At 42.8% G+C, this 17,663-nt stretch overlaps 1 protein-coding gene across 4 annotated transcripts; it reads left to right on the forward strand.

The window, feature by feature from the left end:
- The first annotated feature begins 1,490 nt into the window (after nucleotides 1–1,490).
- Nucleotides 1,491–16,651, forward strand: dlst (dihydrolipoamide S-succinyltransferase). 4 transcript variants are annotated; one of them, XM_042094188.1, is made up of 16 exons: nucleotides 1,491–1,626; nucleotides 2,820–2,853; nucleotides 3,352–3,394; nucleotides 3,521–3,585; nucleotides 3,671–3,745; nucleotides 4,210–4,265; nucleotides 9,467–9,575; nucleotides 10,154–10,180; nucleotides 10,315–10,473; nucleotides 11,961–12,040; nucleotides 12,782–12,879; nucleotides 13,369–13,499; nucleotides 13,725–13,798; nucleotides 13,966–14,049; nucleotides 14,181–14,348; nucleotides 15,540–16,651. In XM_042094188.1, exons 1-16 carry the CDS (start codon nucleotides 1,564–1,566, stop codon nucleotides 15,672–15,674), a joined length of 1,401 nt encoding a protein of 466 aa, XP_041950122.1. In that variant the 5' UTR covers nucleotides 1,491–1,563; the 3' UTR covers nucleotides 15,675–16,651. The 4 variants fall into 4 exon arrangements, with proteins under 4 accessions (XP_041950122.1, XP_041950124.1, XP_041950126.1 ...); XM_042094190.1 differs by having other exon boundaries at nucleotides 1,492–1,626; nucleotides 10,154–10,174; XM_042094192.1 differs by having other exon boundaries at nucleotides 1,492–1,626; nucleotides 10,154–10,170; nucleotides 10,320–10,473.
- The last annotated feature ends 1,012 nt before the right edge of the window (nucleotides 16,652–17,663 follow it).

Raw genomic sequence — 17,663 nt, forward strand, 5'->3', positions numbered from 1 at the left:
GGCAGGAATGGTCCCAACTAGGACTGAATGGGCTGGTTAGGACCTGTGTGGTTTCGCCATCCTCACTTAAAGGGCTGGTCCTGCACTCAACATAGTAAGAATTGTTTAAAGAGGTTGTGGGGTCAAAGTGTTGGGGAAAGTCGTTCGGATGGTGTGACCTCTTCCTCTCTGCATTTTTTCTCAAGAGGAGAGAGATGATGGACTCCGTGGTCCTTGAAGTCAGAGAGTGGCCGTACCTGTTCTGTGGGTCGCTCAGTTCACCACATTCAGGGTAACCATTACTCGAAGTGTGCATGTTTTGATCAGATGAGCTGTAACTCATGCCAAAGGTTTTTTAAATGTTGGTGGGTTACAAAGTATCAGATACGATGATTAATATTTACCTGAAAAATATCAGAGGAGGAAAGTATTTACCAACAGACAGACCTTATGGATTGGATGTTATTTGTATTTGATCTCTTTTTATGTCTGTCTACTTTTGTTTTGGTTTGTGTCTATAGGTGTCAGTTGTATAGTTGGTGTTGGGATCATCTTTTAAACTTTAACTGAAAAACTTTGGAAGGAAATGTGTTATACAAATTAAAATGACTGACTTACTTATACTGAAGAAATAAAAATAAAGACCCATTTGTGTGTGTGCATATTTACCAACTGCATAGCAACCACCAGCAAAAAAAACACATAAATCAACATTGTAAGCAGCAAAGAAATATAAGTTAAGACATGCATTATTTATTTTTTAGTGAAACTAATAACAGGCCTAGGCTACAATAAATCACTGGTTACTTGAAAAGAACAGATATGCATTCTACTCAATGTTATAGGCTGCAATACAAAACTCAAAAAATATCGAATATGCAAAAAATATCGAGGTCACAGAGACACAATCACAAGAAACATTAAATAAAACTTTTTTTCTGGTGGTAGGCTGTGTGCAGCAGCTTAGGTCTTACCTGTTGAGAAATAGCGCGCATGAATCATAGCAAGTCTCCCTGTGGTGAGGTCTGTGCCCTGTCACTGACAAGCATTAATAAATAGTCATCGTAAATGAGATGCAAGGGGGCAGAGCCAACAGTTTGGCACAATACCAGATTCTACTGGCTCTATATTGTCTCCTATGGAAATTATGTATCTCGGCTAAGATTAGCTCACATACACTTTAAAATGGTCTCCCTGTGTGATTTGGGTAGGCTATTCTGCCGACGTTTTGTTAGATGTTAGAACAGATGTGAGAGAAAAGAGCATTTGCCCAGTCAGAGAATAAGTAGGCCTATTTAATAACTGATCAAACCAAAGCCTAGCACCTCAGTCCTGTAGTTGAAGACGGACAAGATCTTTGTCAGCAAAATCCATAATTTTCACATTTGTCTTTACATTTATTTCATTATTAAAGTACTAATTAAAGGTACTAAAGCGACTTTTACCATAAACCGCTCCGTCAAATGACTTTTACTTGCTAATGAGCCATTTACCCGGAAGACTTTTCTCCCTACTTCACTTCCTTTTGTGTTGTTGCTGGCTTCACTGAGCGAGGTCAGTTGACAGCCTGTCATTTCAGCCAACATGCTGTCCCGTTCACGATGTTTTACGCGGACATTTGGACGTTCTGTTTCCGTGTTGTCCCAGGTATGTATTTGGAAAATGTTATTTTAAGTGTTTTGTGTATTATCTTGTAAATTGCTAACATTTCTCTTTTTATGGGCCTTGCCGAGGCCTGAGTAAAACCCAAGGACAGAGGGACACCGAAACAACCGGTTAGCCCCTCAGATAGCAGGCTGTAGCTAGGTTCGAAGCTAGCTAATACAGATACTAATGTTAACGTTAACCTTGTCGACTGGAGTAGTTAGAGATAGCAATGTATACGTGGAGTAATGAATCATGTAACTCCACGGTGTCTCTAATAAATCATGGCTATTTCACTGGGTTAAGGGAACCCATTGACTGACATCTCCTAGAAAGCAAGTTATCAACACACCTTTGGGATGCTCCAAACATTAGCTAGCTAACTGAGGCTAACAGGCCAGCTAACGTCAGTTAGTTATTTGATTTCATTTGAGTGGTCATGGCCTTAAGCTGACTAGCCGGTAGCTAACAATTTGAAGAAGCGTAAATTGTGTTGGCTGTCACGCAAGTAGTGTAAATCTCAAGTTGATGTCAGATTTTGCTGTTCTTGAGAGGTCAACCGTACTTCAGACATAGCACGCTAAGCTCTAGGCTAACTCGTCTAACTGGCTACCGCCCCTTCGTAAATCTTCGTTTATTTAACGTTAACTTTATAGGTTAACCATTTGCCGTGAAATTATCACCAGTCAGTCAGTTAAGATAGCGATCCTTATGTAGCTACTAGGCCTAGGGACATAATGTTGCAAACACATAAAGCACTAACATTAAGCACTAACATTTAATACTCCAGGAACTACTATTAACATGAGCGTGACCTCGTTCAAAGCTAATGTTACTTAACAAACCTGTCACTATTAAGGTGCAGCAGAATGGTTAACGTTATTAATTTTATCTGGGAAAATTGTTAACTGCCTCGATATTGACATTTGCATTGTCAAAGTTTATGGTGCTGAGTAGTTATGCACCGAGGGTCCCAATAAGAGCGTATGAAAACGTACCACATTTGTTAAATGTCATTCACCTTGTGTACATGCTTGTCGACTGGCCATGCTTAATTCTTATTATGGACGTATTCGCTCAACATTTAGTAAAAGAGTGTCATTTTATAACCTCTCGGAGGGTCTGATATTCATTTTTCTGTTGAGAATTGAACGAACGCAGCACGCTCACATGTTCAATTTCACTCATCCTTTCAGAGTAATAAAGGGCTTGGACAGCGGATGGTGTCAGGTATGAATACTGTTTATTGAACATTTTGACTACATAGGAACAACATAGGGAAAAACAGTAAAACAAACCTGTACCCAAAATATTGATTGTGCATGCCTGTGGCATGAATATGGTCAGTAACTTCTTAAGGATAAGTGTGAATATGCTTTATATAGGCTAGATGTGTTCACGTTTCAATATTGTTTTGGTAAGTTGTGTTTTTATTAGAAGAAAACAACACGCATGTGTTGGGTAACGACTAACAACCTCTTAAAATCAATCTAGTACAATACCATAGCTCTTATGTCAGTTAATCTTGCAGACACTTAAGTGTAAAGCAAAGGAAATCTTTATACTTCACCGTGGGTCCTCGGGCACCCATGACCTTCACTGAATAGCTGCTGCTGTGAGCTCAATATACTTACAATATACTATGTTTTTATTTTAAGAGTAGGTATTTCTGTGTACCATGAAGAGATATATGCTTTGCCTTTTATAATGAAGTCTTTTATGTTAAAGGCCTCTCTGCAGGCAGTCGGATTGTTTACAAGAACAGTCAAACGTAAGTTCTCTGCCTTAAAGTCATTTTGGTGTCTTCTTTATATAACTATTTAAAGAATGGCATTTTAAAATGCCATTTGACACCTTGCACTCTCACATACCGATGGTGTGTTTGCATGTTTTTCAGATGCGATCCCAAGCCGGCCTCCAGTGTCTCCCACATAAGATACTTTAGGACTTCTACATGTTACAGTAAGATTTCTCAATGTTCCTCTATGCTCCAGGCACATTTTGTTTTTGCTGGGGCGTGTTGTTTGATCTGTCTGTCTATTGGCAGGGAACGAAGTCATCACAGTAAAAACGCCCGCCTTCGCAGAGTCGGTCACAGAGGGAGACGTCAGGTGGGAGAAAGGTGAGTGACCCCCATCTGACACAGGTGACGTCAGGCATGTGGTATTTGGTAGTGATCACGTGAAGTGAATTGACAAGCTGCTAAAGCCGGAATATGCCTTTTTTCTGTTGTTTAAAATGAAATTGCCTATAGTGGCCACAGTTGTTTTTTCCCTTTTTCCCGTCGTTTTTGTGTAGTCGTACTGTAAATATTAACAGTCTTTATAAAAGGTCAGTCACAGGAAATAATATAAGCATGGACACCACAGAAATTTAGTGAATCACTGTACTTTTTACCATCCAGACCATTCTCCAATTTTATTGTACTTTTAAAATGCAATGACAATAAAGGCATTCTATTCTATTCTTTACCCTCCAGAGTTAAATCTAGGTTGTAAATGAACATTTTGTTTAGCAAAAAGTTACTTATTGCATCTTGTAATCTAGTTTTATCGAACCACAATCATTGTCCTCTCTTCTCCACAGCCGTGGGTGATACTGTAGCTGAAGATGAGGTGGTGTGCGAGATTGAAACTGATAAGGTAGGTAGCCCGTCCTCCGTATTGCCCTGGGGTTATATTGACTCTTGACTGTTTTGTCTGCATGCAAAGGCGCTGTGCAAGGTACCTAATTGTTTAAGGGTGTCATAACTCTGAAAAAAATTTAATTTTTACATTTATTGTGAAGTTAACTAGGTGTATTCAAGTGTTTAAACGCTTAAACAGAGCGTTGGCTGCAAACAAATTGCAGCCAACTTTGTTGTCTAAAGGGCTATCTTGTTTGCAAAGAAATATCTTCTGTTGTCTGCAGTGTTTTGTGTCTGTGGTCAGAACAGTTGACACTATTTTCAGATAATCTCAACATGCCTTAACTCATTGAGTGCCAAAAACGTAATATTACGTTTTTAGCTTTTTTTTTTTAAATTACGAAACTAGACACTCTAACACACCTTATATGTGATTTTGGGAACTCTGTGATGAATGGAAATGAAATATATGACGATCGATGGTCTAGATTGCTGGCACTCTAGGACAAAGCTTCTGAAAACAGCTTGGCATTCAATGAGTTAAGGTCCGTTGTTTAGATGATAAACTGTTGTTTGACTAAACAAATATGTTGTTGACATACAGTACTGTGCAAAAGTCTTCGGCACCTTACATGTTTTGCTTCAGTAATGCCATAAGGACCATATTGTTTATTTCTCAGTCTCACTCTTAATTAGAATATGACCCAGAGAACACAGCAAATAGTACACAGTATTTAAATACACGTACAATGTAGATTTTGTTCTGATACCAGTCCAATTTCAGTCACAAGCTGCCATTGGATTTGTTGTTTTAGCAGTGTTATAATTACCAGTTATCCAAGGGGGAAGCTCTTCACGGAGCTGCCATTCCCCACCCAGGCCACTGACGGGCAAGCCTGAACTAGAAATGCTTTTTTTGTGTGTGTTTTTTATATTCTGTCTATCTTCTAGTTGAATTCTAATAAAGACAGTGGAAAAATAAACATATGGGCAATTCCACGGAAAATTGACTTTTTGTCACATCCATAACGCCAATAAAATGTGATGGTATTGTATGATGTGAATGATTACATGAAATTTGAGCATTTGCTATATTTGGCTGATGAATGTAAATGAGAGAAAATGCACAAAAAATGAATGTTGTCATTCACATCAAATGGCAAGGCATTTCACTGGCGTTATGGATGTGACAAAAAGTAAATTTTCCGTGGAATTGCCCATATATGGTCATCATAGCATTGCTAAAACATCAAATCTAATGAGTGCCTAACACTTTTGCACAGAACTGTATATCGTGGTGCTGTAGGCTTTCATAATTTTGCACCAGTAACTAAACATTGAATAAAATATTGTCTAGTTTCTATAATAATTTGTGTGACGCCATAGCTATGTTTGTTTATATCTCATTGTGTAACACAGTAAACACACACACCGTGACCACGGCAACACTGCAGGATTTTGAACTTTGAGTTGCTATCCTTTCAACAACTTCTGAACATTTTAAAATGTTTTGATGTACAAAACTTTACTTAATAGAGTATACTTTATAGTATATGTTCCTTTTTACCCTGTAAAGCACTCTGTCATCCCTTGGTTGTTTTGAACTGTGCTATAGAAATAACCCTGACTTGACTAGCAGACACACATTTTCTTTTTCATGTAATTTTATGTCAAGCGACGCTTGTAGCCTGCACTCTAAATGTTGCTGACTGTGGTACTACTCCGGTTGAGTGGCGCATGTAGATGCAGCGACTCCTTGCTTCTCCTGAACGTGCAGTGTTTTTTTTGTTGTTAAAATGTGTTTTTCGGAATGTTTATCGCATGAAACTACGTCGGAACGCATGTACAGCCGACAGCAACTGTTGCAGATACGGGAGGAAAACAACAGTATCGATGTTTTGGACATAAAAACAGAGATGCTGGCTGAACTGGGAATACTTCGCCTGCCTACCACAACAACGGACCCGTCTGCTTCACCTGGCCGGCGTCACCGCAAGCGGTGTGCCAGGACAAGGAAGAGAGGCAAGCGAGCTGGCGTCGGAACAAGGCTAGCAGCCAACCCAACTCGCCCAGCAATACCATCCATATTCCTGGCAAACGTAAGATCACTGGACAATAAGATGGACGACATTCGGTTGCTAAGATCAGCAAACAAGACAGTGAGTAACTGCTGCGTGACTGTTATCACTGAATCATGGCTCAACGATAACATCCCCGACTCTGCTATACACCTGGAGCAGCTAACGTGCTATCGAGCAGACCGAGCCCTAGCAGACAAAAGACGTGGTGGAGGAGTTTGTGTTTACACACATGATGCTTGGTGCCGAGACGCTACGGTAGTACACAGACACTGCTCTCCACTGGCGGAGTTTATGATTATTAAGTGCCGACCCTTCTACCTCCCCAGGGAATTCACCACGATTCTGCTGGTCGCGGTGTACATCCCCCCCAGCAACAAAAACAGTGACAGGAGCATGGCACTGAATGAGCTGTATCGGGCCGTCAGTGAACAACAAAGTGAACACCCGGATGCCTTCACAATCATCGCTGGAGACTTCAATCACGCCAATCTCAAAACTGTACTACCAAAATTTCACCAACATGTAAACTTCCCAACAAGAGGACAAAACACCCTGGACCTTGTTTACACCCCACAGAAAGAAGCCTACAAAGCCAAACCCCTCCCCCATATCGGGCAATCAGACCACATTAGCATCCTACTAATGCCCCGATACAGACAAAGAGCAAAAGTCACCAAACCGGTTCTGAAGGAGGTGAGAATGTGGCCGGAGGGGGCCGTCTCACAACTTCAGGACTGCTTTGAAACAACAGACTGGGATATCTTCAAAACAGCTGCCACCCACAACAACCACATTGACATTGAGGAATACACAGACACTGTGACCTCCTACATCACCAAATGCATCGATGATGTTACAGAAATAAAACACATCACCACTCGGGCCAACCAGAAGCCATGGCTGACAGGAGACGTCCACAGACTGCTGAGGGCCAGAGACAAAGCCTTCAGAGCTGGAGATGTAGCTGGCCTAAGAACAGCGAGGGCTAACCTGTCCCAGGGCATCAGGAAGGCAAAAAAGGATTACACAGACAAAATAACAACACACTTCAAAGACAGCAGAGATGCACAGAGCCTATGGCAGGGCATACAGGCCATCACTGACTACAAGCCTGCGCCACGGAGCTGTGAGAACAACACCTCTCTGCTAAATGACCTGAACAGTTTTTTCGCCCGTTTTGAAGCACAAAATGACACTCACCCACAGAAAACCCCACCTCCCCCCCACGACCAACCCCTGTACCTGTCCTCTGCCAGCGTGAAGAGGACACTAGCCACCATTAACCCACGCAAAGCAGCAGGCCCAGACAACATACCAGGACGAGTGTTGAAGGACTGTGCAGAAGAGCTGAAGGATGTTCTTACAGACATTTTCAACACCTCTCTGGAGCAAGCAATCATCCCATCACTTTTCAAAACTGCCACCATCATACCCGTGCCAAAGAAATCATCACCATCATGCTTCAATGACTACCGTCCTGTAGCACTCACGCCCATAATCATGAAGTGCTTCGAACGGCTAGTCATGTCACACATCAAAGCCACCCTACCCCCCACCCTGGACCCCTTCCAGTTTGCATACCGAGCCAAACGATCCACAGAGGATGCAATCTGCTCTGCCCTCCATCCAGCCCTCACCCACTTAGACAATAAAGACTCATATGTGAGAATGCTGTTCATAGACTTCAGTTCAGCATTCAATACCATAATACCACAACAACTCATCAGCAAACTGGACAAGCTAGGATTCAGTACCTCCCTCTGCAACTGGCTGCTGGATTTCCTGTTGCAGAGACCACAAGCAGTACGTGTCGGGAACAACACCTCAAGCACTCTGACCCTGAGCACGGGGGCCCCTCAAGGGTGTGTGCTCAGCCCCCTGCTCTTCACACTGCTAACACATGACTGTACAACTACTCACAGCTCCAACCATCTGGTGAAGTTTGCGGACGACACAACACTGGTGGGCCTCATCACTAAGGGCGATGAGGCTCACTACAGAGAAGAAGTAGACCTGCTGGCTAAATGGTGCAAAGACAACAACCTCCTGCTAAATGTCAGCAAGACCAAGGAGATTGTTGTCAACTTTCAGAGAGGCCACAAACAACTGCCACCACTGTCCATCGACGGAGATGCTGTGGAGAGAGTGAGCAGCACAAAATTTCTGGGGGTGCACATCAGCGACGACCTCTCCTGGACCACCAACACAGCATCACTGGCGAAGAAAGCCCAGCAGCGCCTCTACTTCTTGCGCAAATTGAAGAAGGCAAGTGCCACGCCTCCTGTCATGACTACATTCTACAGAGGGACCATCGAGAGCATCGTCTCCAGCAGCATCACAGTGTGGGGCGGAAGCTGCACAGATCAGAACAGGAAGACCCTCCAGCGCACTGTTAACACAGCTAAGAGGATCATTGGAGCACCACTCCCCTCCCTGCAGGACATTTACACCACCCGCCTCATCCGCAAAGCACTAATGATTGTCAAGGATACAACCCACCCTGCACACGAACTGTTCAGCCTCCTGCCCTCTGGAAAGCGGTACAGGAGCCTCCGCTCCCGCACCACCAGACTGGCAAGTAGCTTCATCCACCAAGCAATCAGGATGCTGAACACTCTACCCACTCTCCCATCACTGACAGCCCCCCCACCCACCAGCCAACCAGGAACCTAGGAAACTAGGATCCTGTCTACCAAACCCCCCCCCCCCCCAGTTACTTCATGTAACTGTTAAGACTATAGAAATATACAACACAACTACCTCTATTTTTTTTTAATATATGTCCTATATTTCTATTTTGATACATACATGTTCTATATTTCAGTCTTGCACTTTAATTTAATGTTTATTGTCTATGGCTATGTCCATAGTATGTCTATGTCTGTATTTAAAGCATGTCTATGTCTGCATGGGAAAGTAAGAAACGAAATTTCAATTCTTTGTATGACCAGTGCATGTAAAGAAATTGACAATAAAAGCCGACTTGACTTGACTTGACTTGACTACTAATGAGGGTGTTGTGGCGGGCTGGGGTACAGACCTCTGTTGGCTGTGGTAATGAGGATGTTGTGGCGGGCTGGGGTACAGACCTCTGTTGGCTGTGGTAATGAGGGTGTTGTGGCGGGCTGGGGTACAGACCTCTGTGCAGGTGCCCTCTCCTGCGGCTGGCGTGATCGAGGAGCTCCTGGTGGCAGATGGTGGACGAGTGGAGGGAGGACAACCCCTCTTCAAACTCAAGAAAGGAGGTACGCTTCAAGTCGCCATGCAGACACATACACGTGGACACTCGTGGTGCATGCTGGGACCTGAAAGACGCTATGAAACTGTAACAGGCACAGGAAAGGAGGAGGCAGTGCCACAGAAATGAAAAGCCTGTACTGTTTGGTGTGTGGCTCCATAACTAGAACACTTGCCCTGTAATTTATTGCTGGTTACCTTGTTAAAGGCCTAACCGACCTTTCTCTTCATTTGGCCTCGGGCCTATTTTGACATCAAAGTAGACCTCTTGTCGAATGTTGCTCACATAGGGTAGATAAAACAACAAGTATAAGCTTTTTTTTATCCATTTATGACCATGTACTTCTTAAGGTGGAATCTTAATTTTGCGGATGTGATGTACTCCTAATGCAGAAAGCTCTGGGAGAGTTAGGTTCACCATTATGTGTGGAATTAGTTGGTCTCTCTCCCCATTCAATTTAGATTCCTGACCTTACATTACTGAAATACCTACCCATCTGAAGTGTTGCCTGTTGGTTGCCTCATGGCAGACTGGCCTTGTTCCCCCTGTAGTCTGTTACCGTGGTAACTGATGGTGTAATTACAGCTGGAGCCCCCAAACCTGCTGCCCTTGTTCCCCCTGTGGTCTGTTACCGTGGTAACTGATGGTGTAATTACAGCTGGAGCCCCCAAACCTGCTGCCCTTGTTCCCCCTGTGGTCTGTTACCGTGGTAACTGATGGTGTAATTACAGCTGGAGCCCCCAAACCTGCTGCTGCTGCTGCTGCTGCTGCTGAACCCGCGGCACCCAAAGCTGAGACCCCGGCCGCCGCCGCCGCTCCACCCCCGACACCCGTGGTCACGCCCATCCCCACTGCCATGCCACCTGTTCCCCCTGTGCCAGGCCAAGCTGCTGATGCCAAACCTGGTCAGTGGCTCTGTCTCTTACTTACACACACACACACACACACACACACACACACACACACACACACACACCTCTCCTTCTATCGGTTTGTGCTTCGGTATCAATTCTACGTCATTCTAGCCGCCAAGCCGCTGATGCCGAACCTGGTCAGTGGCTCTCTCAGTTAGTCAAACTTACTAGGGCTTTTGGGAAATGTAGGTCTTTGATTTAAATTTTGACTCCCAAGAACTATGAAAACAACATAATCGGGATATAATGATTGTTTTGTTGTACCACACACAAGTCTCTACTAGGGCTGTCACTTTTGTGAAAAAATCCTGTTCGATTTTTGAGACATAAGTGTTCATTGAATCGATTGTAAAATCGATTTTTCATGTCTAAAGACGTTTCCATTTTCAACGCCAAATATAGGCCAATCCACAAACAACTAACAGGCATTAGGACGAACGTAAAGAGGGCGCTTGTAGATGCAAGCCAGCAATATTTCTGATTTATTGGCGTGAAGTTTCGCGCACAATGACAAACAAGAGTGCAACATTCTCGAAAAACAATAAGCCGAGTGGACTGCCATTACATCAGTGACAAACATTACTGCAGTCTTCAACGTATCTTTGTCTGTGTTTACGATTAGAAATGTCAAACAAATTTCGCCTACATAGAACTCGATTGCACAGTTTGTTTGCATAGCCTACCGCTTTGTTCTTCTCCATAGTTTGATATACCAAAAATCCGAAGTAATTCCACATCGAACTCCTCAAGTTATTAGGGCATATCACTCGTCTCTCATGTCGCACAGGTTGATCGCGTTGTCCTCCATTTTTTGGCAAAACACGAGCAGCACAGCAGCTGATTGAAACAGCTGTTTCCGGTGCGTAAAATTGGTGGGAATTTTCTTTTTAGCTTTTGCAATGCTTACTGCACTTCGGAATTCTTATATTCTTGTTTGTGAATTTTGTTACATCTATCCTTTTTATTTGTTTAATTTGTTTAAAATTAATAGTGTACATATTTGGTTAAAATCGATTCCCTATTTTAGTTTTCGAAACTTGTGTTGTTTGGTCCAATCGATTGTGCAATCGATTTTCGAACGTAAAGTGACAGCCCTAGTCTCTACTTCTAACTCTTCACTTCATTGTAAATTCTAAATCATTCCTTTATAATGTGTTCTTATATGTCTCACATGAATATTTATATACATGTATTCATTTAGCAGACACTTTTAATCCAAAGTCACTGACATAATGGAAATTATATTACAAGGGATTACTTTGTCCCCGGAGCAACGTGGGTTTAAGTGCCTTGCTCAAGGGCACAACAGTGGAAGCCGGGAATTGAACCCACAATTCTTTAGGCTAGTGCATGCACGCCCTTATTTTGAGCTGCACTGGATGTATCACATAGAAATAAGATTGCTGTTAGACTATTGTTGTTATTTATTTATTAGTCTGTTATTGCCTTTGTGTTTTGTGTTTACTTTCATACTGCAGTATCTGCCGTGAAGCCCACAGCAGCCCCAGTGGCCTCGGCCGCCCCAGCTGCTTCCACAGGAGCCAGGACAGAGAGCAGGGTAAGAGCCAGAGGCAGAGCCTCACCCCTAGCCTCACCCCTAGCCTCACCCCTAGCCTCACCACTTTGCTGTAATAGATTTTGCCCTGATGAAGGCCTAGCCAAGGCCTAAACATGTTGGCAATTTTAACATGATCAACGATGATTAAGCCTATCTGTTAAAGCTTTTTTTTTTTTTACTTTTTTTGAAGAGTGCCTATCCATACTTTATCCATACTTTTACTAGCCTCACCCCATTGGGACAACAACAGTGCCTTTCTGAAAAGTTAAAACATTTTCAACAGCAACAAAAAAAAAAAAAAACGAGTGTGGAGTGCAGCCGCACCAAAAAAAGGTGAAGCGTTCTTTATAAAGCGTTCTTTGTTTGGGTGGCCGTATACACTCTTTCCTCATTGGAAACATAGGCTGGTACAGGAAAAAAATGCTACATGCCCAAGGACTCTTGACAGTTCACTCTTTGGGGACAAGTAGTCATAGAGCACTCTGTAACAGTAACTGGCGAACAAGTCACGGTCGGGCAGCTGTTCTACTTAGAATTTGGGTTTTTAACAAAATGGGATATAATGTACTGTGTAAGATCATTATGTACCGTCTTCTGTACGCTAAGATATTATATTTATTTAATTGCGCTTTAATCTACTAAATTAGATTGCCATATTTTCTGTGTGAATGAGAGCGTGTGTGAGAGAGAGGCTTTTTTTCAGCTGAATACAAACTGATCTGCTTGTTTTCTGCGTCACAGGTGAAGATGAACCGCATGCGTCTGAGGATCGCCCAGCGTCTGAAGGAGGCCCAGAACACCTGTGCCATGCTGACCACCTTCAACGAGGTGGACATGAGGTAGGAATGAGCGTCCAGATACCGAGGTGGGCATGAGGTAGGCATGAACATATAGATAACGAGGTGGGCATGAGGTAGGCATGAACATATAGATAACGAGGTGACCATGAACATATAGATAACGAGGTGGCCATGAGGTAGGCATGGACATCCAGATAACGAGGTGGGCATGAGCATCAGTCAAAGATACTCTAACTGCACTGAGTTACCAGAAATCCCTGTGTTCATACCCTTTACTCTTGAAATGTAAGGACCTTGTGCTGTGCATGTTTACCCACTCCCCTTATCTAAAATGTTTGCGAACGGATGTTATTTTGTTTTGTTCGACTATGTGAGAGGCTTTTGTAAAGTATAGCAGTCAGTGGGTCACATGGTAGTTAGTTGCTGAGCTTAGACATTCTGTTTGAGGCAGAGATGACCCCATCCAGCGAGTTCAATCTGAGGCAATGTAGCGACGTTACCCTGTCCCCTTCCTCTCTCTCTCCCCAGCAACATCCAGGAGATGCGTAAACTGCACAAAGACGCCTTCCTCAAAAGACACAACATCAAGCTGGGCTTCATGTCTGCCTTTGTGAAAGCTGCTGCTCATGCTCTTACTGACCAACCTGCTGTCAATGGCGGTAAGCCTGCACTCCATTGTTATCCCACAGCAAAACTAAGCTAAACCAAATAAGGAATAAAATACAATCTGTATTTGTTCTCGTAATGACATAATAACCATCATATAAGTTACATTTTCATTCAGGTATTCATTCAGATCTCATTGCACTGAAACTCAGCCTGTTAATCCCTGTGTAATTAACTTTGCCCCATTTTTTTTATTATTTTTTTTGTTCTCCCACCAGTTATTGATGACACCACCAAAGAAATTGTGTATAGGGATTATGTAGACATCAGCGTAGCTGTGGCCACACCAAAGGTAAGATCAAGTAATATGTGAAAAAGTTATTGATTCTTTCTTTATTTTTGTTATTTTGTGACTTCTTACAAAAAAAGAATTGGTTGGCTGGGAGAACTTAGGGGTATTATGTAAGCGTAGATGTGAAGAGCAGGAGCTGACCCGGTCAGCTGTTTCTTTCTCCACAGGGACTGGTGGTGCCGGTCATCCGCAACGTGGAGACCATGAACTTTGCAGACATTGAGAAAACCATCAATGCACTGGGAGAGAAGGTATGCGAAGTGTCCTTGCCATCATCTGTTGTGTGGCGAAATAGTTGCATTTGTGCATTACAACAACACACCTCCCTTTTAAGTTGAATTGGTTTCTCCAATGACCCCTCTACCTCTCCTTTGACCCTCAGGCACGTAAGAACGAGTTGGCTGTGGAGGACATGGATGGCGGCACCTTCACCATCAGCAACGGTGGCGTGTTTGGCTCCATGTTTGGCACGCCCATCATCAACCCTCCGCAGTCGGCCATCCTGGGCATGCACGGCATCTTTGACAGGCCCGTGGCCCTGAATGGCAAGGTGAGTGGACAGAGGTTGCTCTTAACTTGTTCTCAGCATCATATATTACTACAGTAATTTCCTGTGTATTAGCCGCACTGTGTTTAAGCCACAGGACAGTGTTTTATGCAAGTTAAAAGAAACAAAACCATATTAATACCATATTAACTGCCCCTGTGTATTAACCTCATAGCTGAAGAATATTTGCAAAATCAATGTATAAGCTGCGGCTAATAGTTGGGAAATTACGGTATACTAAGATGTTCCCACTCACATTTGGACCAGATTCCTTACTTGAGTTGGGTATACCTGCAACCTCACAGTAATATACATCAAAATACAGAGGCCACCATATGATACGTATTACAATATATGTTTAACTTGAAAGGCTTACAATTCAGGCAGACAGAGGTCTTAAAAGTCAAATGCAATTATTCTGTTTTTATTCCGAGTGTTATTAGCTTTAAAGGAAAATTCCTGAGATTTCTCAGATAGATCTCTTTTTCTCTAAGTCACAGAGTACTGTCGGTACGAAAAAAACGAAAACAATCGGGTTCTTCCTAGCTCAAGTTGCTGCAGCCAACAGCTAGAGCTGCCAGGCAGCTACAGTGCTACACTCTGGGGGCATGTTCACTCGCCAAAATGGTCTCTTGTACTTTTAGTTCTCTCCAGGCATCACTCCGTTACCCACAATCCTCCTACTTTATGAGAATACCATAATAGTCGTGGAACACCACTGATCCACATCTAAATTCTGGACAGGTTTGGGGGCAGCGGCTAATTCTACTTCATGAGCTTACGGTATAGTCATGGAACACCACTGATCCCCATCTGAATTGTGGACAGGTTTGGGGCAGTGGCTAATTCTTCAGAACCCTTGCCATTTCTTGCCTGTTGATTTTAAATATCAACATGTAGACATGTGACAGATGTCCAGAAGGTCTTGACTCACTCACACATGCCAGGCAGATGTTTGGCAACCTGTTGTACTGACTCCTTTCTGTCTAACAGATGTTCAGAAGCTTTTGTAATAACTCTTGCGCCAAAGATGTTTTGAATAGATGTTTACACTAATTTCTGTAGTAGATCAGAAGCTCAGCTGTAAGACCTGTGTGGTCGCACAAAAAACTGTCCTGTGATTTAAAAATTGTCCAGTGAGACCTGCGGCTTAAAGTTCTCACTGTAAATTCTAACCCATGTCCGTCCCCACAGGTGGAAATCAGGCCCATGATGTACGTGGCGCTGACGTACGACCACCGATTGATTGACGGCAGAGAGGCGGTGACTTTCTTGCGCAAGATCAAGGCCGTGGTGGAGGACCCCCGCGTTCTGCTCCTCGATATGTAACCCCTGGGGTCTCCCTTCTATTATATAAGTACGCACTTATTAAACACGCGTGATGCCAACTCAACACGATGACCATTTGTGGACTTGTGTAGCCCTCCAGAGAGCCTTTCTAAACGACGTTGAGGCCATGACACGTGTCACACTGCAAGATATAAGATAACGTGAACAAGGAATGGGTATTTTCATATTGGCTAATATTGTAAAGGGACAGCTTATAAGAACCATATCTTGCTAAGTAGGACCCCTTCAATTTTTGTAGTATATCTGCTCTCATACTTTATTTAGAAAAGTGCTTCATGAACGACTGCACAATGTCCTGGCAGGTGATTATGAGGAGGATTGAAAATATGTCTGTGTTGACTATCCACTTAACAGCTGGTATCATGTTGTGTTTGATGGTGACGGTATGCTCAAATATGTTCAGGCCTCTTAAAAAATATGGCTTGTCTAAATTCTATAAAGTTACTCTCTCTCCAAACAACAGAACAAACACATCGTCTTCATGCTCTGATTTCACTGAAATTGTAAAAGTAAAAAACAGAAGAAGAAGAAATGTCAGGCTTTATTGGGGGTTATCATTTGTGTAGTCAGAAAAGGTGGTTCAACACATGACGCCTATTGTACCACACAAATAAAACAGAAGACCTTTCCATACCATACCGTACCTTATCTATATTCAGCTCAAAGTAGATCTGTAAAACTTGACATAATACACACAGACATACACAAAGCATTACACATACTCTTAGCCAAAACTCCATTTAAAAATTTGGAGTAAAGCAAGCACTTGACCTGCAGTGATAGTGGGATGTCATTGGTACTGTTGTGAGCAGTTTTAGCCAACTCAAACTGTATAGCGAGTCTTGCCACAAAGCTTCACATTTCAACCAACTGGAACAGTTTTAAGTGCGCAACCCTTGAAATGTCTGAGCAATGTTTGTGTGGTAACCTTTATAGCATAAATGGCGTTTGCTTTACAGTGCTGTGTGTTGCTTCTTTGCGTCTTTGGTTTGTCTTTTATGGGTTTAAGATCAGGTCACCCAAAACAAAGCTATCACAACCCAAGATGCTTTGCTTTTACTGACAGTGGTTTATAAGGATGTTCCGTAGTGACACCACCTTGGTGATCCTTTATTTGTGTAGGAACAACTTCTGGCGAACCACCTCCCTTCTGACTCACTATATAACACTGCCCTGGTAAGAAGGACCTATTCAGTGCAGTCCTTCCCTGCTTTGATTTGACCTTGTCCAGTCAAAAATGTCAGGGGTATGTTTTGAGTTTTGCACAAGTAGCTCTTTGCCCTGGAACACACTATCTTTATTTCTTTATCCGTTGTACTCCGTACATGTTGCTATTTAAACATCCGATTTAAACATTAAAAACCCTAGTTTTATGTACATCTGTGTCCCAAATGAGTTTTTTTTTTTTTTTAAAAATATATATATCCCCCTGGGTGTTTCCTTTTTGATTTTCTGTCACACAACAAATCTCCAGATCAGCTAATTTATTTTGCTACATTTATTGATCCTATAAACTACTTGACTTTTTGAGATAAAAACTGTAGCAGAAAATGTGTTTATATTTAATCTGTAAGATTAATGAAGCAGTCGAAAGAAGTATGATAGCTGCTTCCGAACAGCTCATAAAAACATTGTCACTTCACAGAAAACACCAAGATGTCCTACGGCAATGAGCCTCACTCTGTGGTTTTGGAAATGTTCACCCAAGCCTTGAAGTGATACGTCACTTAATCCTAAAACCCTCAGGTGCTTGTTACCCAAATCTACTACATGAAGAGCATGCATCATCGTTAGGATTGATGTTTCTCCAAGCTGATTACTACTCAACGCCTTTTTGGATGTGATCCACAGTAATTGAACCATCCACGACAAGAGTCTTGTGGGTTGCTTGGCGCTTCCTACGTCTCCAACAAAAGCCCCCTTCTTTTTCAAGAGCGTGCAGCTGCGCCTCCCAAGCTGTGGGCCATT

The sequence above is a fragment of the Alosa sapidissima genome, chromosome 6, assembly GCF_018492685.1.
Source record: "Alosa sapidissima isolate fAloSap1 chromosome 6, fAloSap1.pri, whole genome shotgun sequence".
NCBI lineage: Eukaryota > Metazoa > Chordata > Actinopteri > Clupeiformes > Clupeidae > Alosa > Alosa sapidissima.